This window comes from Trachinotus anak, unplaced genomic scaffold (genome assembly GCF_046630095.1).
Source record: "Trachinotus anak isolate AG129_WGS33_773 ecotype Australia unplaced genomic scaffold, CSIRO_AGI_Tana_v1 ptg000032l, whole genome shotgun sequence".
Taxonomy (NCBI): domain Eukaryota; kingdom Metazoa; phylum Chordata; class Actinopteri; order Carangiformes; family Carangidae; genus Trachinotus; species Trachinotus anak.
In genome coordinates, this window is record NW_027273883.1 from 21,270,529 (window position 1) to 21,297,863 (window position 27,335).

Sequence of the window (27,335 nt, forward strand, 5' to 3'; positions counted from 1 at the left end):
ACTATTAGCAGTCTTGCTTTTTTCGCTTTATCGGATTAACTTGTTGTTGAGGGCCCGCTGATCGGCGTCATACATCATCCTGTTTGATTTCAGTTTAGAGCGAATTTGGGGAAGCTGCTAATTGGATTGTGGGAGTCTAGCCCCGGTTAAAGATGGTAAACAGTGGAGCAGACTTGTCCCCCAACTCTCAGCCCCACAGGCTTCTGAAACGCCAGCTCTCCTCAGGATCGCCACAATTTATGACACATTTTCTCTGTATTCTTAAAAGATAATTAGGTTTATCACCCATTTTTTTCCCTCGCAGCCCCCCCCCCCCCCCCCCCCCCCCCCCCCCCCCCCCATTCCCTTTTGTGTACCTGAGAGCACACAATTGCAGCATAAAAACATAAATATTTCTGCAGCACAGCAGCGCTGGCAGGTGAGCCTAATGAAATTCTAGGAGTGTAATTTGATTTACGAGGTGCTAATGCGGCCTGATATTAGAGAGAAAAAGCTCTGATATGGCTGCCTTGTGCTGTATTTAAGGCCTATCAGAAGCCTGATAAAGAGCATCCTGTCCTCAGCACTGCGGCTGAGTTATTGTTGCAGATATTCATATTGATAGTAATTCTTCCCGACGCAATTTAGTGCCGGCAATATATAAATATGGAGATAATAGTTAATTTTGGTGGCTGCTCAGGTTTGCGATGCTTTAAATTCAAGACTTACAAAAAAAAACTTTGAGCTGTGAAGCATCTGGACACTTTTTAAAGTGCCGGTTAAATGATGAGTGGGGGGGGGGTTGAGAAAAGGCCTTTGACCAAACGCTGTCACACAAATCAGATTAACAGTACTTTTCAGCTGTTGCTAATTTGAGCAAGAGGCTTTTTGGAGCTCTTGATTTGCAGTTTTTCAGTTGAAACATTTTATTAATAGTCTGATATCTGTAAAACCTAACGTGCTTTTAAATTAACTGAGTTTCAAAATAAGACATCATACACACAGAGAAAAAGATAATTTTAGGGTCATTTTTGGGTGTTTTGTACAGAATCATGTTGTTTCATTCTCTTGCAAAAGAAGACACTTCTTGTAATTTAAGGTTGTGTGAACACAAGGGTGTGTCTTTGTGTTGTACGTACACTTCCCAGACTCACATTTAAGGTTTGTGTGTTTGGGACTATTGAGCTATGGCTCATAATAAAAACAGGCAATAACAGGGCCACCACAGAGGGACATGGCCTTTGTGCCTCCCTGCTCCCCCTTCGCTCCCCTCTCTCCTCCATGCCACCTCCTTCTCCTTGTGGCCTCCCCCCACCCCCTAAGTTATGGGCTGAATAACAGCGCAACAATATTAAGATAACATTTCCTGATTGTTTGTCAGGCAGGAGGCGCCTTCACCCCGCTTTCATCACGTCCACCGTGTTCATTAAATTGACAATTTGTATTTGCCCTACAGCGGGATAAACAGGAGCTTATCTGATGGGCCTGGTCTTTTATTATTTATTTCATTATCTTTTTTCCCTCTCCTCCTCCTCCTCCTCCTCCTCCTCCACCTCCTCCTTCTCTTTCTCCCGGGATTGAAGGTAAACATAAATCAGCAGCAGCATCTCTGTTGTGTGCAGTTGTTTATATTGCAGTCATATGCAGCAGCAGTCTCTCAGAGGAGGTTCATCTACAATACTCTGCAGACACATGTGGCCTCTTCATGGAGGTTTTAGTTGTTGTTTTGTGTGACATGCTGGCTGTACACTCCTGCAGGTCTCAGTATGAAATGACTCGATAGATATTTCACTTTAAAATGCCCTTCTGCTGGGATAATCCTTGCACTTGTTCCTGTGAGATTCTGCCTCCTTATTGCGGCAGAGTTTGCACTGCTGTTGTCTCTGCTGCAGCAGGCCACAGAATGTTGTCTTTGTTGATTTGAATGTTAAACTAGCACCATCCAGGAGACTGATTTGAGTAGCCACAGACCACAATGACTGCAGCGCTCTCTAAAGCATTTCTCCTAAGCAGCGTGAGCGATGATGTTGCCCGGTTCGATATCTTAGCCTTGGAACAAGCCTGTCGTCGGGCGACATTGTGCACGCAAACGAAAAATAACGAAGCCAGCGCCCTTACTTAGGAAACAGTTGTCCCAGAAATTTAATCTTTTCCCCATTTTTTACCCAACACCCCCCTCTAATCAGGTTTCAATTGACTGCCATTGAAGGAAGAGCCTCTCCTCAGACACATATATAGGTCCGAACCCAGTCAGACACCATTTAAGGCTTACTCAGTCTTCCTCCCAATATCTTGGAGAGCTCAGGGCCAAATGATTTAATCTTCATTCAGCTAATTTAGTCTGGATTTAAGCTGCCGGGTTGTCGAAGTGCAGAGTGATGGAGTCTGAAAACAGGATGAGAGGGAAAGGCAGAGGAGGGGAAAACGGAAGGAAGGAGGGAGGGAAACAGAGAGTGAGAGAGATAAAGATAGAGCGATGGAGGGAGAAAGAGAGAGACGAGGGAGGAGGAGGGGGTTGAAGATGATGATCCATCCTGACCCTAGTGAATGCTGTCATGTTCCTCCCTCTAGGTAATCTCTCTCACTCACTCGCTATTTTGCATGTGAAAATGCTCTCCTGACAGTTGCATATCAGATAAATTTTCTCTCTTTTTTTCCCCCCCATGTCTCCCCCCTTTTCCCTTCGCCAAATAAACAACAGTCTTCACTTTGAAGTTGTCTGTTTGTGTCAGTTTGGCTTGAGGCGAGAGTCGGCCTCTCTCTCTCTTTCTGTCTTTGTGTTGCAGCGTGAGAGCATTGGCGGATTATTTCCTCTCACACCGACTGGCCAACACAGCAAAAAAAAAAAAAAAAAACCAGAGAAGGAATTTCTTAGCTGTCCAAAAAGGCAAACACAAGTAATTCAGTCAATTAAAAAGTGCTCTTTGTTTACATGCCCATTGATTAGCGTGATGCTCCACAGCATAAAACCGAAGTTGCAGTCAGGAGGAACAGTGGTGTCTGCTCAGCCCTAAGCTATGACAACGTCAGTAAGCATCATTTTTTTTTTTTTGTCTGCTGCAGTGAAGTGTGGATTTTTGCTCTTAATCATACAAACTGACCTATTTTAACTCACTGTTATTTAGTTTTTATCCAGAGCACATGATTACAGTTCACACTAAACACACACTCTGCAAGGTCCCCCTCAACAAGCAGCACCTCACCACTTGGGGGTGATAGCGAGTGTGTGGTAATGAGTCGGGTCTTTCTTTCCACCTCCTGTTAGAGGTGCAGTAACTCCTCATGAGGGATTTATATCACAATTCAGGCCAGTGTGGCCTGTGATGTTCTGACAGAAGCCCTATATGCCTGAGCTGATGACAGGGATCACACCACAGTATAGATATGGTAATGAGTGACAGTATAGACACAGTAGCTTGCAGCTCTCTGAACGTACAGACGAGAGGCCCACCTGGGCCTTTGAATAAATCTGCACGGGGTGTCAGTCACGTCGCTTTGCTTCGTGATCAGAAGGAAAAAAGAAAGGGAGGAGTGAAGAGAGGGAGGAGATGGAGAGATGCAGGAGGAAGAAAAGCAGTGAGATAATGACTGGAAGTAAAACTTGCACATGGTTACAGATGTTTGTTCCTGCTGTGGCCTCTAGCTGATGCGAGCTTGACAGAAATGTGACAGAGCGAAGGAGCAGTCAGTGCAAGAGCACAGGTGTAATTCTGAATTTTCTTTCCTTGCATTTTAAGAAGGTATATTTATGTTTAGATTTATGATTATGAAATTTTAACAACATTTCTCATCTGACTGTGGTTTGGCCTTTGCAGTGTGCAGTCAGTTAACACCAGGCAGCTCCTAAACAGAGCACTGATTTGAAGTGAATATATGAGCTCTTTACTTGTGTACAATGGAAGAAGTAGCCACACACTGGGATCACAGCTCCATTTATTAGCAATGTTTTGACCCAACACAAGTGTCTTCATGGAAATACACGAGGGAAATGAGGGATACATATAACTAGGGCTGCAATTAATGATTGTTGTCAATTCATGTGCTGATTATTTTCTTGATTAATCGATTAATCATTTAGTGTGAGGAACTTACACTAACACTTCTTAGAATCCAGGGTAACTACTTTATGTTCAGTTTCCAATCATATAAAAGAGAGAGAAGCAGTGAATCCCTGTTTGTCTTTTTTTGATTGAGAAATGATTCGTTGATTGAGAAAATAGCTGCAGATAAATTTTCTCTCAGTCAACTAGGTTAATCAGCTAATTATTTTAGCTCTTTATATCACAAAAACAGTGTAAGACATCTGTTGTTTTTTGTTAATGTTTTTTATTTAACTGGTTAAAATCATTTTCAAGCAGAGATAAATGCCACTATATAATTGCACTGGTCATTTTGTTATTTATCCAGTAAATCTTATTTCTCTGACATGTGTATTGAGAAGAGGAAGAGTGATGAAGACCAGTGTCAGATCAGTGTCAAAGTGTTGCTAATATATCTTTGTGCCCACTTGATTTCTTTTGTGCCCACTTGCTCTCCCAACACTGAGGTGTTGTGGATCTGCAGAACACTTTCCTCACCATATATAAACTGTACATTATTAATACATCTGTTTCCATACTCAAACAAAATTGATAATGAACAGATTAATTTTTTTTTTTTTTATGCGCTTTTAGGACTGCGGTCCAGGTTTGAAACAGACAGTTAGAAACCACAGCCGTAGACAGACTATATACTTTCAAACTCTAAACTTCCTGTTAAGAATTGCAGAACTTTCTCGAGCTCTGTTGAATCTTAAATCGGTTACTTTGGCAGCATTTTCTGGATTTATTTTGGTTGTTTTGTTGGTTTTAAATTCAGTTCTCCGAAGCATAATAAAAAGTCTTCAAATTTAAATTGGCAGACCTCCCTGTCTCTCTTACTTCTGTCTCTCCATCTTTCCCTTCCTGCCTCCTTCACACACATGCACACACAAGTACATTAACTCCGGCTCTCTCCTTCCTTTTTCTCTATCTCTCTTCCCCTCTGCCTCCTACCTTTGGTGTGTTTTGCATGGTGCCTGGCTGTTTAGAGGCAGTATGCATATGTATGGGCGGGACGGTGGATCGTGACGGGATCTGACATGCGGGGACAAGATCAAAGTGCTCCATCTGATCCCATAAAAACAGACGCAAACCCTCCTCTCATCCTTACAAAACCCCCACTGATAGTCAACTCTGCCAGCCCTGACTCCTCCATCTTCTCTCCTCTCCTCCTGCCTTCCCTTTCTCTCTCGTTTTTCCTCCATCCCAGCATGCCGTGTGCCCACGTCAAGGCCTGCCTGCCTGCCTGGCTTTGCGATTACGCCCTGTGATAAACAATGGCCCGTTTAGCTCATAAAGCAGGAGTGTTGTGCATAATGCTTACAATAAAAGATAGCATCTCTTCACTCATCTTATTTACCTCTCCCACGGTGGCATGGGCGACAAGCTGTTCTATAAATACCGCAGAGAGGAAGGAAAAGGGAAGGAAATACAGATTCAGACTTACATCTGTTGGTCAAATAAAGTCTCTGCCAAGTCAGTTGATGAGAATGAGAGGAAAACAGGGATGTTTGAATATGCATTTGAGCTTAGAGGCAGGTGATAAAGGCGCCATTTTAAAGCTGCTCCATCCTTCCTGGTAAGTGAGCTGAAAATGTCCTCTGAACTAGTTGTGGACGACATCCATATCACATTCAGATTTATCTTTATGAAACATATAGATTGATATGGAAGCCAGGACACATTTTCCTTGCCATCTCTCCCTCTCTCCACCTTCCCCTCTTTAATTCCCTCCTTTCTCCCTTTTTCCTCCCTCCCTCTCATTCTCTTTTGACCCCCCCCTCCTTCCAGTAAGGAAGATGTATGAGTTTGAATTATTGATTCAGACACATGCTACATGCTGCTTGGAGTCATTATTTGTTCAGGTGAGTGTCATGCTGCTCGCTATGAAACAGATACCACGGGGATTAAGCGACACAATCAGGACTTAAAGACAGCCGCCCTCCCTAAAATAACATGGCCCTCGCTGCAAGACGAATGCTCCCCAAAACCCGACTTCATTTGTTTATGACTCGCGCATTAGTCATTCTGCGCCTAAATTATAGCGCGGGGGTAAAGATTAATTCAAGCACAGGCTTTTTCTATTGTTTTTACTTCTGTGTGTCTCTTGAAGCCTAATAACACAGCAGATGAATATAGGTGCAAACATCCTACACATAGATTAAAAAAAAAAAAAGACACAGCTTTTGCTGCGTCGTAGGCGTCGGCATGAAGAATAGACAGATGTCCAGCGTAAAGAAAGAGCGGCACGCATATTCACATTTCTGCTCCGATTCTAAAAAGAGGCAGTTGGCACCAGACGACAAAATGACATACACCACACAAGACAAATGATGCTTTTGCATTTATTAGATTGATAGTGACTATCTGAAGCAGAGTGAGCACTGATACTAATGATGTGAACAGAAACACAGAGGACGTGTGTGTAGAGAAGTTCAGATGGAGGGAAGCTCTGGTGCAGGAGAGAGAAGCGGGAGGTAAAATGTTGCTAACTGTTCATTTAGCCCTGGCTAAGTGGTCAGGGACGCTGGACAGGTGAACTCTATTCTCCCCACTGGCCCTGCGGGGTGTGTATGTGTGTGTGTATGTGTGTGTGGACTGTAACAGAATTTCTCTAGTCCTCTGGGCCCTGGTGCAAAGCAGAGAATAAATGGTGGAGGTGGCAGGCCAGGACAGAAAAATCAATGCCTGCTTATACAGACATGACACACCAGCAGCCAACTGCATTCTGTGTGTGTGTGTGTGTGTGTGTGTGTGAGAGAGAGAGAGAGAGAGAGAGAGAGAGAGAGAGAGAGAGAGAGAGTGGGGGCGTAGATGTACAGCGCGCAATCATCCAGCCCTGTGCTCTGTGGGTGTGAGTGCGAGTACCCAGCAACCTCCATTTCCTTTCTCACAGAGTAGATTTTCTAGCGTTTTATGTCAGCTTTGGGATCAGTAAATAACTCTTCGTTTTTTTCCCTCCTCCTCCTCCTCCTCCTCCCCCTCCTTGTTCCCCTCTGCCTCTCTTCTTCTCCTGCAGGAAGTTTGAATGTGAGTTGTGTGAACGCTCCTTCAGTGAAAAATGGGCCCTAAACAACCACATGAAACTGCACAGTGGGGAGAAACCATATAAGTGTGCCTGGCCGTCCTGCCACTACGCCTTCCTCAACCTGTCAGCCATGAAGGACCACTACAGGACACACACTGGTGAGACACTGAAAGCTAGCAACCTCCACCATGAACCTTTACTGCTCCACACCTCCATCAACACAGTGACTTGCTCTCAAGTGCAAAAATCATGATATTGGCTTCTTACAGACGATCAGTGTTTTTATGTGTGGAGGACAAAGGGTTATTTATCAGGAAACACTATACTTGGATCAGACAAAATGTACTTTTTCATTCCTGTATAGCTGTAGACTATCGAACAAAATGAAGTTTATGTGTTAACTGTGAAAATCTCACATTAATTATGAATCTTCACAGCTTTGTTTGGAATAAATATACACACGTTTTTGGCTGATAATAGCCATGACTTGTCCATCTGTACTGATTTTCAACATCCAGAGAAAGTCGAGAACCGGTTCTTGGCGATTTTGCAGACTTTTCTTGTTAGATGGTTAAACTCTTACCTCCCGATCCCAATAGGACCGTTGCTATTATATGTAGTTACATCAGCCAATTATATTTGAATAGAGACAGTGAATAGCCAAAGGGATAAGGAAAACACCAAAACAATGTCTGAATCTCGTGTTTGTTTTTGTTTGCTGCCATCTTTCACACTTACAGTGTCGCTGAGTGTGGGTATTAGAGAAGTGTGTATTCCCCAATTCAAACTGATTGTGTATTTCCCTGAAATCCATCTGGTCACTAAGTGTGTGTTCATCAAATTCATTGGATGTTCAGGAGTGTGTGTTCCTTTATAATGGAAAATGCTGGCAAAAAGGGAAAAATGCCCATGTATTGTAGTGTGTGAAGTCTGTCCATTTATATAATTTGTCTCCCACCTTTGATCAAAAAAAGAACCTTCACAAAATGAGTAGATTCCCAAATAGTTTAAAAGAATATATTGTTGACAGCTATTCGCTATTACAGTATTTCAAAGCTTTTGTTTCTTTAAAACTAAATTATATCATTAATGCAAGTAGCAACGCAGAATGCAATGTTAGTTTATTCTCTTTTTTATTTAAAAATTTAAATTTAGAAATTCCTTTTTAGAGTCTTGCAACAAACTGATGTGATAATCACCAACTGCATATCTAGTTAATCCACTTTTTTTTCTCCCTGTGACACTGGTTCCAATACAAAAAAAAGATGGATTATATTATAAACATGATGAAACAAGTAAACTTAAATATTACCATTGAAATCAGTAGATATTTTCATTATGTGTTTTTTTTTTTGTTTGTTTTTTTTATGCAGGGCCTTTTCTTTCTGATTCCTTCCCTCCCGTTTCACTTCTCCAAGTACAGTAGAGTACACTGTAGGACTGTTCTGAGTCATGTTTTTTTTTCACTTTCTAAAAACTTTGGATAGACAGATGGTGCGGTGGGCGGTGGGAGGATACCGTCTTGAATAATAGCCTTTCGATAGGAGCCCAAGTCAGCCTCTTTGAAAGTGTCTTTATGCTGCAGCCCAGCAGTTTCCCCTCGGCCTCAGTAATGTCCCACACACAGCTCCTTGATGCCCTTTTAAGTCAATGACAGAAGCAGCAGCAGCCAGTGGCCTGACAGCCTGACTGAGCGCTTGCAGGAGAGCCCTCCATCCGTCACGGGTGCCTGCTGTGTGTGGGTGTGTGTGTGTGTGTGTGTGTGTGTGTGTGTGTGTGTGTGCATGTGTGAGTGTAAGACTTGGTGAATGTTATTTTAAATGTGTTTTAACAGTGATGTAACGTCAAGGCACCTCTGACATAATTAGACGTTTTATTTTCATTTGTTTCCAGCCCTCATCATTCCCCATCAGGCGGCTGGCGTCATGCTGTCACCTAACTGTCACCTGGAGAAGCATGGGGTGGTGTGGTGGTGGTGGTGGTGGTGGTGGCGGCGGCGTGTGTGTCTTTGTGAGTTTGGCAAAGGAAAAGACAGGCTTGAAGAGAGTGAGTGAGGTGATTAAGATGGAAAAAAGGAAGTGATTGAATAAGAGAGCTTGAAAGATCAAGGGTGACCAAGTATGAACATGTGAAAATGGGAGAATTAAGATTGAACCTGAAACAACCTCATTTTCATGAGCGACAAGACCTGACTTGATTAGCAAGACCCAAAAAAGCTAACACGATTTGCTCTGCTCTGACCTCTGGCATTCCTTTGCCAGTTGTAATTGGTGCAGGGGTAGACTGTTAGCTACAGCTATACAATCATTGCAATCACATTCCAGCAGCCAACCTGACACACTGAAATATTATCTCCATGTGTGTGATCTGTTTAAAGGTTGTAAATCAGATCCTTCATGGCTTTAAGATGCAATACTAACAAATATGTAGGAGATTTAAAAGTTTTACTAATCTGTCCTGGGAACAGAGCAGTCAGTAATGCAAGAGATGAGAGTTACAGTACGTGTGGTGGTGGGAGGGGGGGGTGTGTGAAGGGTTACAGGACGATGACTAACTTGGGAATTCGTACTGGAGCTGAGTGTAATGATACACATATCTAGCTCATTAGTTGGAACTGTAAAAATCCAGCCTTTTGCTGAAGAAAAACTCAAGAGCTTCATCACAGTGGCAAGTTTTGACTGATTTACTTTTTGTCAAGTGTGTATAATTGGTTTATAATCCTTTAAAATAACATTTCTTATCCCTTGCAACAGCAGTTGATGTCATGATCTCATGCTGAAACATCATGATACAGATTCAGCATAGGCTGAGCCCTGAGAATAAGTATGTATGAATAAGTTGGGAAACCATTGTAGTAATAAGTACTGTACATGCATGAATTGTGTAGATACAATGAACAATGCACCAAAAATACAGCTGTAACATTTAGATGCAATTTGGAATGAAAAAGTTTCCATATTCAACCTAAACCTGCAAACAAACAGTGATTTTTAGGTCTGTCAAGCTTTGAATTTCTCTGCATGTTGAAGCGATGCATTTGGGACTGAAGTAAGAGTGAGAATGTGTATTAAGAGTTTAGATGATGTCTTTTTTTTAAAGCCTTTCCCAAGCCAAAAGTACAAGAGCAAAAGTTTGGAATGTATTGTGTTGTGTGCTATTAAGACCTGCAAACATTAATATGTTTAACTAATTATCAGAGTATTTACAGTAACAGTCAAATCTAGAGACACTCCATGGCCAGGAGCAGTTAATACTACATTACTTTGTGGGGTTTCGGGTCATGTAAAAAAAAAAAAAAAAAAGAAACACATGTTTTTAACAATTGTACATCCTTTACGTTAGGCTAACCTTCGTGGTTCTGTCCCACTTTTTGTTTGATTTCGGGGAAGCTTACACAACAGTAACCCAATCCAAGTAAGTTGACACACTGGTTAGTCCTCTTCCCTAAAAGCCTCTTCTCTTGTAATGTTAAAAGTAAAACCCACCATTTGAAAATATAAATAATAAAGAAGAAATCTTTATTTCTTCTTTACATTTTTAATTAAATGTCCTCTACATAGAATATCAGCTGGTGAGAGCACTAACATTTTTCCTGCAACATTAAGTTTTAGCCTCAGTCTTGTAGCATGTTAGCTTGTATATAGCCAGCAAGTGCAAATAAAAGACATAGTCAGACAATTTACCATTAAAAGACACAATACTACAAAATACATATACTCCTTTGCAGGTAAAATACTGCTATAGTTCTTGTAAAGTACAAAATTGTGCAGCACTTAAATGTATTATTGTAAGTATTGAAAGGTCAGCCTAGTACAGTCTTTTCAGTTAACTCATGGGGCCAATCTTAGCTTAATTTGTCAGCTAGCTACAGCTGTTGAGATGTGTGAGGGATGGTTGTCGTCTCAGCTGGCAAATGAATAGTTGTTGGTTTAAATGCTTAGCTAGTTAGCAAATTCAGCTAGGGATTTGTCTACCTCTGTCTGAAGTCCAGGTATTGTTTTCAAGAGATTTTTGTAATCCTTTGTTTTGAGGTTTACTAAAAATGATGTGTGGGAAATCTGCCTCATTGTCATTATGTGCACACGTGAGGAAGATAACAGCGGTAACTAAAGGGGGCAGGACATAGCAAATTGTCAGTTCAGCAATAAACACTTGATAAAGACAAAATCAACACACACACACACACACACACACACTCTTTGCATTGCCACTACATTATGGCCAAACCAACTGCCAAGACTGAGGAATCCCTACAAGAAAATGTCTCATTTCATCATCCTGTGGATAGATTCACTGATTGTGACATGTAGAGCCCCCCTCCCCAAAAAAAGAAGAAAAAGTTAACACCTCCACTCTCCCTCTCCTGCCTCTAACCGGATTCATTGTTCCTCTGTGATTTGTGTGTTTTTTATGTTAATCACTCTCTCCTCACACACCAGTCGTGTCTGAGGGAGGTTGGAGGAGGGGTGGGGGTGGGGGATTCAGTGGTCGTCAGCCGCCAGGGTCATTTGTAACGGCTGATGAATGAGCGACTCAAATAAATAAATAAGTGCACTGCATCTGACCCACCCAGCTTTCCCAGGCTCTTGGGCGTTGTGGGGAGGGGGGCTTGAACACAGCGACAGGGCCGCAATTGATTTCCTCATTGCTTCAGTTTGTCGCTTAATCTGGCGATATGCTGATAAATCTTCGCACTTTGTCAATTAATTTCCCTGAAAAATGAGACCCAAAATGGCGAGCACATCAATACAGCAGCGGATTCTGTGTCAAAAATTAAGCGGTAAAATTAATTGCCCTCCCATCCGCTCCTGCTAAAACATAACTAATGAGGGAGGCAATTATAGCTGCATGCAGACTCCTCCGGGGTTATTTAAAACACACACACACATATACATATATATATATATATATATATATATATATATATATATTCACACACATGCAAAGAAAGGTTGTATATTTTGACTTCAAAGTTCTTTTATTGTCTCACAATAAGGCATATTTAATTCCAGTAAGGGGTGGAGGGTTGAGGTGTATCCTGGGAGCAAAGGAAAAGGAGCGATGAGCCAATATTCAAATCGCCAAAAACTTTAAGGGCTCTCAGTGCAGACACATTAGCAGGAAATGTGGTTCTTAGGCCATTTTTATGTCTGGTGTTAGATTGTGGGTACACCGGGTTGTGTATGCTTTTAAGCAGATGGTTGTGACCCATAGCTTGATTTGTGTTTGCTCACAGCTTTGTGCGTCTGGCCTTCACCTCTGCAATTGAGCAGCTGAGATTTGATGTTTGGGCTCAGGGTTTAGAGGCAGGATTGAGTTCAGGTTAGAGTAAGACTACAGGGTAAGGATGTGGTTTTAAGATTATTATTGTGTTAGAATAGAGTTTACGGTAAAGGTTAAGTTATATTCATGTACAGATAAAAGGTAGAGATGTACAGATAAAAGGGGGGGGGGGACATGCTGCTTTAGCTAGCCATATCCTCTGGTGTTGACAGCAGCATGTCACTCTCGTACTACCCCACCTCGCTGTCCCCACCCCAGTCCTCAGAGGGCTCACCGCCACAGAACAGCAGATGAAAAGCACATATGTAATTTATCGCCTGCGTTTCCTCCTCAAGAATAATTGTGGCGACCGCGGCTGGGCGTAGGGATCGATAGCTATGGATTTTTCTGTGGTGGGGTCTTGTAGCGTTGGACGTAATGAGAGAGGGGAGGGAGGTAGGAGGGGAGAGGAGGATGGACCGGTGCTGTTTTTTCTGATGAGGAGAAAAGGTCTGACCAGATGCTTTGTAACTCATCTAGAGTTTACAGATACAGGAATAAAGACATTTTCTCTATGTTTTTGAGTCAAACCTATTTTCTCTCTATGAGCAATGGGGTCCTACATAACGACAAAATTATCTGTCATTTTTAACAGTGTTGGGTACTTTGCAGGATATATTTTTGTAGGATGATGACAGTGTCCGGGTGAGGCTGTTAAACTGGAAACTTTGATAGTTGCTTATTTAGTCAAAAATATTAGTATATAATATAAAATATTATTGAGAAATGCATAAGACTTGAAATCAAGTTTTAAGGAATTTAAAATATCAGTTGTATTTATTTCTTTTTGTTTCCATTATAAGTACTAAGTGTTCATTGGCTACACTATTTCTGTTTTCCAGAATTCACTTGTCAAGCACATTTTCAGATTCTGTGACAATTTCTTTCACAGGGACATCAGGTATTGTGTATTTAGAGCAGCAAATGCAAGGGCTTGATTTCATGTGGCTACATAAAGTAGCAGAATGGACATTTATTAATATGAAAACATTGTTCCTTTAAAGGCCATCCACACGGGGATTTGAAAGGGGACCTGTATGAGTTGGCTTACAACTGCACCTTTTTAAGGCTGTTTTTCTCTCTTTTAAGTGGCACTGCATTAAAACTCTTCTCACAGCTGAGTGGCTTTAAATGGGTAAAACAGAGGAAACTTGAGGCTGCTGTGTCTCTGCGGACTCGGTGAAAGCTGCTATCTGTGCAGAGGAGGAGCAGAGCACTGCTGAGGCCCAGCTGGAAGAGTCACCCAAACGTGTTATCAGTGTGTGGCAGAGGCTGCAGTTTAATATCAGCATTTAGATGAATATTTTAGTGATGGAGATCATACATGCAGCTTGTGTCTGTATGTTAGACATGTGTGACACCTACAGTGTTTCCACAGAGGTGCTGGTACATAACTTGCACGTTTAGCACACTGCATACAGTTTGATTTGTGTGTCTGTGTGTGGGGATATCTGCATCTTGGTATGTGTGTGTGCAGGTTTGCATGCACATCTGTGTCCATTTGATAAATGTGTTTGTGTGTGCATGTGCATGTGTTTCCCTGAGTGAATCTTATCACAAATGTTGTTGTGCATGTGTGTGTGCAGGAGTGTGTGACTGTCTGTGTGCAATGGCAGAGAGAGAGAGGGAGAGGGAGAGACACCGTCATGCTGTTAATGACACAGCCAGATGCAGGGAAGAGAGGAGGAGTGTAAAAAAGCTCTCCACACTCCCCATCTGGAAGGCATCGCCCCTAAATGAAGTTGTACAAAACCATCCCATTGATAATAAAGCTAATTTTTATGGCTCTGACAAGTATGTAATTATGTTCAGCGGTGCTTTTCAGATTTTATCACAGTCAATAAACCACACTGGCAATTTCCCGTCCCCCATTTGACATATTTACACGGATCCATCTGATTGGAGGAATTAGTTAGCTGTGAGAGCTCTGATGGATATACACTAGTGATCTGTGACTTCTGCTTGGCTCATCTGTTAGCCAACTAGACCCGCTGCTCATCTGTTCAGTCTGTCTTTTCTTTTCTCGGTTTCTGCCTTTCTCCTGCTTTGCGCATTTCTCCTAATCCATTTACTCAATATTCCTTCTTCTTTGTCTTTGCTTGAGCTCTCAGACTTTGCTCAAAGGCACCTCAGCAGTAGTTCTGAGCTAAGAAAGTTTCCTTTCCTCTGTAAGGATTTATAAATCTTCTTCAGTAACCTTTCACTTATTACCACACCAGGATATTTGAGGTTGCAATTTCACTATTAAATTGTATTTGTTTTTGATTCATGTTGATGCAGCTTTAAAATTAAAAAGTATTAGAGACGGATTAATTACGCTCAGCTATATTTAGCTGAGGTAGACAGAAGGAAAACAGCAGAAATGAGGCAAATGTCATGAATTGTGTAGCTTCACTTACTCGTGTGAATGAAGCCACCAGGAGTAGCAGTGTATTTTATTACTAATGACATCACTTGCATTCCCAGTGTGTCAAAATAAGCTTGTTACACATGCACATCCACATATAAGTTAATACAGAACACACTAAATACATATTGAAAACATAAACATGTTGTATTTCACTTTAATTGAGTTCGATTGGAACTAACACCTCCAGACATTAAAGGTTAATGTCGTTTTACAGTTTGAGCAGTTAGAAATGCCCTGATTTTTCATGGTTGTCTTGATTTCATGTAGCATCAAACCTGTTGGAGAGGGTCTTGACTCTTTGAATACTGTAGATATTCTCCTGTATGTGACAGGAAAGCAGGTGTTTTTAGGTTTATTATAACTTGAATCTGATTTTTACAGCTGAAAATCACTAATGATTACACACAGTGTAATCATTGAGATAAAGCATCATTACTAAAGTAAAGTAATATGAGTAGTCACATGTTCAGAAAGATTGTAAACAAGACTTAACTTTAGCCAGATTATTTTGAAAAAACTTTATATTAAAAAAAAAAAAAAAAAAAAAAAAAGTGAGTATACTCAAGGTGTCTGCACTAAACCGCCTTGCCCATTGCATTGATATTTTTGTTTGCTACATCAAGTATGGGAGGTCAAAGCTGATCAAGATCAAAGTCTGTTAACTGTGATGGATGTTTACCACAGACAGACTGTTTAATGATTAGAGATGTAACAACCCCATCAGTATCAGGGCCAATTTGGATAAAGGACAGTATCAACTAACATTTAGCCGATCAAAATCATCCTGTAATGTGTATAGTCCACCTCACCCTGCCAGTGCTGGAGCGCTGCTCTCCTTCACCACAGCCAAGCATTCTGCTGCATATCCAAATGAAAATAAGAGGGTGTGAATGTAAAACAAAATAATATGTGTGTATTAGTGTGAGCAACTCTGACTTAAAACAGAGAGGTTGGCTAAACTCTGTCACTAACAGATCCATCACCTCTCCTGTCTTTTTTATTATAAGCAGAGCTACATATACAAATCATTCAGGTAGCAGCCTCTCATTTTCTGCCAGTGCTGACCATTGCTTCTCACCAGTTAAAATGACAAACATTGCCAGCGGCAGATCATATCAGCGGTTGGTAATTAATGTTAAACCAATTCAAAGACTCAACAAAATGAGACTTGTCTGTTGCCAGGTTTGAGTGTCTGCACTTCCCTCAAAAAGGTCATTTGTGAGGGAAGACCCTCGACTCTCTAACACTGCTGCACAATCCTGCTTTTCATTCATCTCATATTAATAATTGAAGTTAAACTTCCTATTTTTCAACCAGGACCTTGAGTATTTAGATCAACAACAGGTGTGTCAGCTGGTATTTCAGTGCATCAAATACATATTTAATCCACATTTAGGTAAAAGTGTCAGATCAGATGCATTTTCAGCAGACAGCCAGAATTGAAGAACTTGGATCAGTATCAGGATCAAAAAAGTCTCGACTAGGACCTTACTAGTAATAATTTTACTGTTTACATTAGTTTCCTCTTGCAGGGTGGTTTTGTTAACCTGGAGCTTGTTCAAAATCTTTATGATTGTTTGATTGCTTGCTGTGTGTTTCTTCATTAAAATAAAATCTAAGTTGTAATGAACTTGAATTACACTTTAAAGAGTGATTCACTTTTGTATCTGATTTGAGTGAGTACATTTTTGAGATTTGTCTCCTGCTCAGTTCATCCCTGCCTCTCCCTTGTTCTGGTTCCTTTTATGTTTTTGTCCATCCTAGACGACACTAACGCTCTCTCCTTCCTGTTCCCCCTTTCTACCTCTGTCTCTGCAGGAGAGAAGTCTTACCTGTGTGACCTGTGTGGTTTTGCGGGAGGCACAAGACACGCTCTCACCAAACACAGACGCCAACACACAGGTAAGCAACAACATACGCAGAGTGTCCTCACATTGTAAATAATCTCTTAGAGTTTTAAGAAGGTAGCTGGACTTGCTTGAGATTCTTGAAGACTTGTCACCTCTCATCCAAAAGGGTTTCTTCAGTTCTAGCTGGCTGTTAGAGTCTAAACCACAAAAAGATACAGAACAGATGGAGAAGAAAACAACAATAAGCAGAACAACATTTTTATCCTTTACTATTGCAAAACTCTGGGGGATCTTTAACCAACACAAAATTCCTGTGTACTTCAAGCCCAGTAACACTCTGAGGCAGAAACGTGTCCCCCCGAAGGACAAAACACCCAGACAAGAGCAGAGTAATGTACAACAACCTCTTCACAAGCAAATGTTACAACACAGGAGACCCACTTGCTCAGATCAGGACTCAGTAATCCATCTACATCTAAAGGACAAAGGACACTCTTGTGAGCAGAGCAATGTAAACATTTTGGCCTGAGAAGACCGATGGTTTGTCGAGCAGTAACAGAGGCCATCCACGTCAAACTGAAACAACCATCACTAAACAGAGCAGGCGGTCCACGACACCACTCATCAGCCGCTTCCAATGTAGTCTTCAGATCACGCTCCGCACAACTTAACCCCATCTCAGCCCATGACTCGGGTGACAGCAGTCACTCACATGATGGCCGTGCAGGTCGACTCTCAAGCTGTGTCTCAACCTCACAGGAAGTTAACAGGTGAAGCATATTCAGGAACCTCAAGCAGGTCCAGTTTCCTTCATAAAGCTCTGACCTGGGTGACAGAGGGTCTTCAGACGTGTCACAAATAAAATCACAAACTCACTGTTGTATGTGTCGACCTTCATAATCCTGGACGGTGATTGACACTTTAAGATCTGCATAGCCGCAATGTTTTTTCTCACAGTTTTAGCAAATGTTTGCCATCTTTCACTCACACACACAGACACACACACACAGGAACATCAGTGTGACATGCTGCTGTCAGTGATAGGCATGTGTACCAGTAAGGCTGACTGAATCTGAGATTTTTAATTTCAGTTATCATTTCACCATGTCATTCTGTTGCTTAGGGAAATTGCATTTTTCAGATAGGCTGTCAATAACGAGTGCTTTTTTAGAAATTGGGGTAGTGAAACAAATACTGTTCTTAACCGTTGTCTGGCAGGCGCCCAAGGATCAAGAATCCTGTTATAAATATTCATCTAGGTTTTCATAATTCATTTTGTTTGCTCCTCAGTTCCTCTGCCATTTCCCCCGGAAACCTCCAATTTCTGTCCTCCTCTCCTGTGTTGACATGTGTCAATTCCACTGATTTAGCTGTGTATTCAAATCTGCTGTCATGCAGGGAAGGGACCGCCCTGTCTGACATTGTCTTGTCAGAGTTTAGCTGATACATATTTTTAAAGGCCGATGCAAATGCTAATATTTTTTTGTTTCACAGGGTTTCCTAAAGACACCATTGTGCTGTTTAATATATTAACATATTTCCTCTGTCTTACACTGAACTCAGTGGTTAATGCTATTCTTGGCGAGAGCACATTGAATGCCACGTGCCTGACATCCCTGGAGCTGATGAGTAATACACTTCCTCACGCCATTTGAAATGACAATAATTAAAAATACAAAAGCGCCCAGGAAGGAAAAAGTGGCGCACAATTTACCAACCTGCACCTACAGACATTTTAACTTTAAGTTGATTTGTTATCTCGATATATTCATCGATATTCATTCATAAGTTTTCAGCGCATCTTGCTAAGTGACAGATAAAGTATTTTGGTGGTTTGGTGGTTTTGGTCTTTAATTTTTCCGTGGACACAAACCTACAGTGGCCCTGAGAGCTCAATGCAATCAATTTGACAACACATGTGATGCAAAGACACACAACACAACCAAATTCACAAATGCACTGCAAAGACTCACAACATAAGAGTTTTCAGGGGACACTAAAAGGTGATGAACCTGGCTGGGACGCTGTTGTTGTTCAGTGATTTGTGACTTTTGAATTTAAAAGCAATGAACACAAGTGTGCATCCCAGCTGAGTTCATCACTTTTTTGTGTCGCCTGGAAACACTTGTGTTGTGTTGTGAGTATTTGCAACACATGTATTGTGAAATTGATGAAGATGTTTTCTGAATTTGTTTGTGTTTTGTCTATTTGCATGTGTTTTCTTGTGTTGCAGTGCATTGAGCTCTCAGGGCCACCGTACAAATCCTTTCAACTGACACTGCAACAGCTTAAGTGCTTCAGCTTAAACTACAACTTCCACACAACATCTCGTGTGTAATATTATATTAACAAGTTTTATATTTTAACTCATTTACAGTTTTTGCATCTGTGATGTGTCACAAAAAGTGCTTTGGCCATCATTTGTTTTTCATTACTCAATATGAGCCACATATTCTGAACAATTTAAGACATCCTAAATTTGGATTTATGGAGCTGGCAGCATGGTGTCACATAGTAGCCAAACCATGGTGGATGTAGCCTTCTACACAAGTTTGCATGTTTATGTATCTGTGTGCGTCTCACTCTCAACATTCTGTGTCTCTTATCTTTTCGCCCCCCCCCCCACCCCACAGGAGAAAGGCCCTTCAAGTGCAAGCTCTGCAACTTCGCCTCCACCACACAATCCCACCTATCGCGGCATAAACGTGTTCACACCGGGGAGAAACCATACCGCTGCCCCTGGTGCGACTACAGGTACCGGCTCATTGATCCGCCCATGGTTGGTGGCGCTGATGGCCGCCACCGTGGCACTGATGATCAGGGGGCTGATAGGTGGGGGTAGGAGGGACTGCGGGGGGTATGTAACAATGTGTGTGTGTGTGGGTGTCTGATGGTGGGTTAGCAGGTGGCATTGTAGGGTAGTCTAGAGGGGTGGGGGGTGGCATTAATTCTTTGTGTGTGTGTGTGTGTGTGTGTGTGTGTGTGAGAGAGAGATAGAAGGGTGGTTGAGAGAGGTGGAGGGGCAGACAGGTCTAATCTCCACAGCACGGCTCCATCTCATCACTCTGCCATCATCAACAGGCCCAGCCAGATCCCCCCAACACACACACACACACACACACACACACACACACACACACACACACACACACATGTAGACACGCACACACATACACATAGACAGGCACACACACGCAATATCACTGTCACTGGCAGGTCCCTGTCATTAAAACACCATCATACCACATCAGTAATTACACAGGAAATTGTCGGTGAAATTGAAAAAGTTTTGGCTGGCGTTGCACATCTCCATCTCTCTCTCTTTCTTTCCTCCCCTTCTCTCTCTCTCTCTCTCTCTCTCTCTCTCTCTGTGTCTTTCTCTCTTTCTCTCATCCTCTTCTTCCTCATCAGGTTGTGGCAGAAGAGTGTGAAAGGGAATGATCTCAAACCCATCATTCGTTTTAGATGTACTCTTCATTCGTTTTTTCCCCTCTGTGACAAAGTCATTTTGGCAGCTTGCTACACCTGCTCCGCTGCAGTGAAGCGCTCCGCTCATTTCATCTGTCTTTTGTATGCAGTCCTATTTTCAAAAACAATGAAGTGCTGAGAGGTAATAATTGTAGTCAAGCTATTATTTTGCAATCAAAGGACTATCTCACCTGGTCTGTAAAGTTATAAAGTATCTCTTGTCTCCATTAAGGATTGGCCAGTGTTTTTAACTGATAGCATGTGATCTCAGATGCACATATGATGCTTTTAAGATATTCAAGTGTCCTCAACTATGTGAGAAGGCTGCAACTTGTGTTTTACTACATACTGTATGAGTTCAACAACCAGGTTTGTTCATCAATATGCAGTTGTTGCTTTATCAGCTACACTAGTTGCTCTCGGGATGGCGGTCCTGGTCAGTCGGTCCACCAACTTGGTCCAAACTGAAATATCTCAACAACGACTGGGATCACTATGACATAGTGTACAGACATTCATGGGGCCCAGAGGATGAATTCCAATGACTTTGGCGATGCTTTGACTTTTCTTTGAGTGCCACCATGAGTGAGACATTTGTTTAGTTTTTAGTTAAATGTCTTGACAACTTTTGATAGATTGCCATGATATTTGGTAGACATCCATGTCCCCCCTCAAAATGAACTGTAATAACTTTGATCATCCCCTGACTTTCCATCCAAAGCCTAATAGAGCTGATCATCAGGTCAAATGTAAAATTGTTCCAGTTTGTTCTGGTTTACAACCAGATTCTTCCAAGAACTAATGGCACCCCATCAGTCTCTGCTGCTCTTTTTGTTAAGTGCTTACTTGAAAACTAAGATGGTGACGATGTGTTAGCATTGCCTTTGTGACCACGTTAGCAAGCGTGATCATTTTGCTCATATACGCTACAACGTGAGAACCCAGGACAGGCAGACATACAGATTCATTAATCGCAGTCTTACTGAGTCAGAGGCTTTAAGTATTGAAAATGTATGTAAAAATGGTTAATTATATGAATTAGCAGATTTTTTTTTTTTTACTTGAGGGCACATTTTGGTCTCATATCAAACCGCTACACTGGACTAACTCCAGTATCAGGAAGATACTGTACATGTAATGAGCCAAATGTTCCTGGCCCCATTGTCCCTGTGTTGATACTTAATGATCATTACAGATAGTGGCAAATGAAACAGTAAATTAGAGGCCCAATTAACATTTTGGTGGCCCCAGGGGTTCACAGAGGTCCAAAGGAGAGGGTAGGGGAGCAAGTTGGGTGGAGGAGGAGGAGGAGGAGGAGGGAGGTTAGGGAAACACCCCGCTGGCTTACTAATGTGAGGAATTGAATGTGGGGGCCTCAGACAGCTGTGAGGGGCCTCGCCTTCACCCCGTGTTTTTACACTATGAATACATGTTTAAAACCCTGACGACTGAGCTGCTAGATGACTTACTCACATTTGACTTTTCAATGTAGGCCGGGCTTATGAAATGAATATGATGCAGCTTATTAAAGTCTGAGACAATTGAATAGGTTACGTGATTGACAGCTCTTTCTCATAGGAAATGTTTACGTCTATTTTAGGGGGATACGTCTGATACTCTGTATGCTATTAAAATATCCACATTAAATGTTATGGATGACATCTAGGGTACCCACTTGATACGACGTTATCTCCATCAAGGCCGCTCCTCAAATGCATGTAAATGAGCAGGGAGTGAATGATCTATCAAATGCCACTCATCTCCCATTCAGACAGATACAGATAATAGAGGAGGATAATTATAGTTGGGGATGGTGGTAAAAATATTTTAATGATATTGCACACAGAGTCCTGGGCTGTCAATTAATGGTGTCTATTTTACTATTCTTTAGCTATTTATGCAAACCGCAAAAACTTCTTTACTTCACTGTTTAAGGAATCATTTGTATTGTTCACAATGAGCAGTCCCCCCCCCCCCCCCCCCCCCCCCCCCCTTTTTTTCTCATTAAAGTCACAGTGGCATCTTAAACAGTCTAATTGATATGTAACCTCTGACTCCTGCCATGTTACCATCCTCCTGGGGTTATTATTGTTTATTGAATGCTGCGGCATTCATGTTTCAATCTACCTGTTAAAACACACTCTCAGTTCCAGGCGATGGTGGCTTTGAGGATGACATTCTTACTGTCAGTGCCAGGAAGGTTTGTGACCTTGTAAAGTGAAGGCAGAGATGAGGGAAGAGGGGGAGGCATTAATGATGATAACTGGGCCTCCTTGGCAGAATAAGATCCAAATAGCACCAATGATCCAAATACACCCCCCTCACAACTCTTAACTCACACACACACACAGACACACAAAGAAATACATTTAAATCTCACCTAACGAAGCGCCTCTCAATTACACCTCTCCCATTACCATACACTCGTTGGGAGGAGGAATATGGAAATGGCTAAAATAAAGGGGGGAGAGAGAGGGAGAGACAGAAAGAGGCAGGGAAGGGGTGTTATATCTATTGAGCATCAGTATGGCTGATTCCCATGGTGAGTGCATGGATGGGGGAGGAAGTTGAAACAGTGTTGGACTAATTAATACAGTGTATAGTAGGAGGACTGGTGTGGGCTTTCACTAACTATGACACCTGCTGACTCCTAAACGCACGTTGTGTTGTTTTAATATGACAATTATGCCATTACCATATCTGAGAGATAGCATGGCCCCCCTAGGAATCCACCCGCGCTCTCTTTAGAACCTTTTAGCTCTGCTTCAAATTTTATCTTTTTATGCTCCTGCTTTCGAATAAGAATTCAGTTTCACTTTTAGTATTAAATGCATTTTTTAGCAGCATGATTTGCGTTAATTCATGAGCATGTGACAATTTAAATTTTTAAGTCTGTCAACAGATGTGGCAGAGGAACAGTCAACAGATGTGGCCATGATTTGTGTGTGAACCTGTTATTTTTTTTGCCAGTGGCTGCTGATAACAAAGTAATCACAGCAACGTGTGTCAATTTGCTGGATAAGTAATTGACAGTATGTGTCAATGAGGTTATTTTACATATTTATGCATCTTCAATCAGTCAGACTTTAAATTCTGTATCCTTGACTTGATATAAACTTACAGGATCTTCCCGTGGTTTTGAAATCAGGCCGTAGTAAAGTCTTTTCTTTTCTCATTGTTGTTTTCTTTGGAGGTGTGTAGCTGCTCCTCTTTTTATTCACCTGCCCACCGCTTCCACTGCTTGTTCTCAAACAAACCAGAAATCCAAAAACAACTTCCTCTGAGTGGGGAACAACTTAACTAATCAGCTTGAATTATATCAGTCAGTGACCCTGTAGTATTTCTTTATTTGAAAATGCGGCATTTTATGAAGGGTTATTAATGCTTTTGTTGTGCTCGTGGCATCGCAGCCTGCTGTTGTCTGTAGCTTTGTGAAGAGCCCTCATTGTTCACCCCTGGCTGGTGCTTATGTATTTCATGAACAGAAAACCAGTGAGGGCCCACTCTGTTTAAGGCCCCAGTGGAGCCAGGCTGTACTGTGGCCCCATGATGGAGAGAGGTGTCTCTGCAAAAGTGAAAACAAATTCTCTCCTTGGCTGGTGTGAGCTATGGCACTGTGAGGCTTTATTGTCCCGGCCAAGGTGATAAGGCAGAGTAATTGCGTATTATACTGTCCGAGAATGTCAGGTCCAAACTGAGCGCGAGTGCCCCATCCATCAGCACATGATGCCATGTGTTTATGTGTGTGTGTGTGTGTGTGTGTGTGTGTGTGTGTGTGTGTGTGTGTGTGTGTGTGTGTGAAACTGTGTTCTACGCTGCACATGCTTGCTTGCGTGATGCAATATGTGTGCGCTTATGTGCATACGTGTGTGTTTATGGATGTGTGTCTGTATATTTGCACCTATGTAGTCATATCAGAGATTTCTAATTTTTTTTGGCACAAACTGAGGTGTGTTCATGTCCATGTATGTATGTGCATGTTTGTTTGTTTGTTGCCTATTCAGGGCTTCACTAAGACATGTGTGTTTGTTTGTGTGTGTCCGTGGGCAGGTTTAGATAGAGCCTAGGAGCAGGTCAGACAGCATCATTAATCAGCAGAGGGTTGTGTGTGACTCTCTGAGCTGACATCATTACATCCTACACTCTGCAGTAGCTCAGTGCTTGGCCTGCCCTATCTGACCAGCCCAAAGCCCCACAAACTCGCACACATAAACACACGCACAAAAATACACTATTCATATACCTTTCATACAATCACAAAACATACATACTGCATAACGGATGTCCTCAGACATATCTCTAATGCATTCAGAAAGCCTCTAGATCCACTTGCAGTGTCTCAGCAGTCGTCACCCACTGCTCCCAGCACCATTACATGCTAAACCGAACAACTGTGAGGAAAGAAAACATCTGAGAGATATGTAAGAGCATGACAGACTATCAAAGAATTTGCAAGATGTAAATATTGTTTGTGTGAAAGCGGTTTTTAGTGGTCTGCTAGTTGTGGGTCTGTTTCACAGAGGCGTATTTAGGCAATGAATGTTTTGAGAGTCTGTCCAAACACGGCTGCTCCCTCAGCTCCAAAGCCCAACTTGAGTTTTCGTGTGTGTGTGTGTGTGTGTGTGTGTGTGTGTGTGTGTTTCAACATTGCAACAAAATAGACTGTTAGTACTGCAAAACTTTTCTCTGGAACATTGCCAAGCATTTATCTTGTGTTTTCTTCTTCATGACTCTCATCTTTAAATCTTTAAAAAAGGAATGAGGCCTTTTATCTTTGTTTGTCTCCCTTAGATCTAACTGTGCTGAGAATATCCGGAAGCACATTCTCCATACGGGAAAACACGAGGGGGTGAAGATGTACAACTGTCCCAAATGTAACTACGCCACCAACTCTCCCATGGATTTCAGAAACCACCTGAAGGAGAATCACCCTGATATTGAGAACCCAGACCTCGCCTACCTACATGCAGGTAATGTGCTCCTGAGTGGGCTCTGTAAGAAAACAGAAACCCAAGTGTTTCCGAAATAAGTCCTATCTCTTATAAAGGACGCTGCTGAGTGGTTGAGAGAGTCCACTAATGCACTACAGCAGCAGGCCTGTGTTATCTTTGCACATGTCTTGCCTCAGTGCGTGTTGTCTCTCTCAACATCTGTGTAATTCAATGAGATGCCTGTCCCAAATGAAAGATTATTGAGAGGTAAGTCTTGAACACAGAATATGCCCACATTTTGAAACAACAGCGTCTTGGTGACATCCTGAACACTTCAGTCTTTAAAGTTTGTTTGAGGTCACTGCTTATTTCCAGCAATGTATTGCCTGATTTTCACAGTCATACACATTCAGCAATCTTACTCATTATGATCAGTTAACTGGTCATGAGGAGTATCTGCAGAGTCAAGGAAGGTCTACCAAAAGACTATTTAGTTGCATTATGGGAAGTGTTGGATCCAGAGTTTGTGGAGCTTTCCCCACCCCAGGAACTACAGGTCAGGATATCTCTCCCTCCGCTGCATCAGCTTTGCCCGTTTTTATAAAAAAAATTAAAAAATATGTTGTTTTGACTTCTCCAGCTTTCTGGAGGTGACATACTAAATCACTGGAGTTCCCCTGTAAGTACCTTGTACCTTAATGGTAGCTGGGAACATATTATGTTCCCCATCCACTATTTTTCTGCTGTTTCAATGACTCACCCATCCATACCACCATCCATTTACTGAGTTGCCCCTGTAATCTTTACGTTATTGTTCACACAAACACGTAAAGTCTGTAATCACAGATGAATCAACATCTGAGATCATTCTGCTGAATAAAGCCACCCAGCTGCCCCTGCAACCTACCTGGGCTCTATTATCCCACAGAGGTCAGATCTACCAGAATTCTCAAGTGCGTTTTTGTTGGTGGATCAAGTCTTGCTATTCAATGCTGATGGAGGGCACCCAGCCACAAAGAGGCAGCACTCAAAGATTGCTGGTCTAGCCATCCCTGCCAATCACTCAGGACACAGAGACAGATGAAATCTTGTTCCTCCTCTATTGCTTCCTTTGTATCCCAGTGTTCTTCCTTTGTCCTTGAAGGCCACCAAATCCAATCGGCAGAGTGCTTGTCCTTCAGAGGAGCAGAGAGGACAGCCTTTATCCTGTTATCCCTCTGACCTTACATAAAAGCAGTACACTTGGACGGGAGAACCATGGGAAAGAGGCCAGGCAGACCTTACTGGAAAATGTCTACATCCTGGTTGCATTGTGGTTTATTTCTCATTGAAACTGAATGGGTCCGAGTTGTGTCTTTGTGCTGACTCTGAAAAGATCATGTTTTATTTTATTTTATTTTTTTTGATTTTCTGAAACAGGTTTATTCTTGGTATAATTTCTATTCTTCAAATTCAAGGACCTACCTCTGTTTTTGATCTTCTTTACTTCCACCTCCTAACCTCCCTGCACAACCTTTTTACCTTCAACCACTCTTAAAAACACCGCCCTCCTTCATATTCTCTGTACTCTCTCACCTTTAACCAAAGCACAACTTGACGCCTCTTCTTACCCTTTCACCCTAGAATTTCCCTCACCTTTGTTTGTCCTTATGTATGGCTGACCTTTGGTGAAGAAGATTCATTTTGTTTGATCTATTAGGCCACATGAGAACAAAACAGTTTTACCAAGTCAAGAAGGAGTTTCTCCTTTGTGTGTCCAGGCCAATGCTGTGGCATCCCACCCAGCTATAGCAGGCAGCATACGTTGTGGTACAGAGTTTTGTAAATGAAGGTCAGATCTTATCTGGTCGTCTTTCAGTCATCTGGAGAAAACATAACCTTCTCTTTCAGTCAAGTTAAGCAGCATGTTTTCAAGATGTCATCTCGACACACACTTGACACAGATGTGAACCCAGAGAATGACGGCAAAAGAAAAGATCCAAAAATGCAGCTGGTGTGTCTCTTCCCTGGAGGAAACATTCTTTTTACTGAATCAGTTTCCAGAGAGAAATTACTGATCCCACTTCACTTGCATTGACATGTTACAGTTTGCTTGAAATTTTGCCTCATGATAGCAACACATAAATAAACCACAGCAGAAATGCAGATAATCAGCAACACTCAACCTGTTTAAAACCAAAGTATAGGTGGTGTGAAAAGGCATTGAAAGTACACTTGTGATTTCTTCCTCTTTCAAAAGAGGGAAAAGAGAGGTGGTGGTGGTAGCAG

At 41.9% G+C, this 27,335-nt stretch overlaps 1 protein-coding gene across 1 annotated transcript in view; it reads left to right on the forward strand.

Moving 5' to 3' along the window:
- znf407 (zinc finger protein 407) overlaps window positions 1–27,335 on the forward strand; it is a 146,980-nt gene that overhangs the window by 79,638 nt on the left and 40,007 nt on the right. Inside the window, exons 6-9 of the mRNA XM_071470007.1 lie at window positions 7,078–7,244; window positions 16,637–16,720; window positions 19,302–19,422; window positions 24,928–25,106. Coding sequence (XP_071326108.1) covers window positions 7,078–7,244; window positions 16,637–16,720; window positions 19,302–19,422; window positions 24,928–25,106 — 551 coding nt within the window. The remainder of the gene's footprint in view (window positions 1–7,077; window positions 7,245–16,636; window positions 16,721–19,301; window positions 19,423–24,927; window positions 25,107–27,335) is intronic.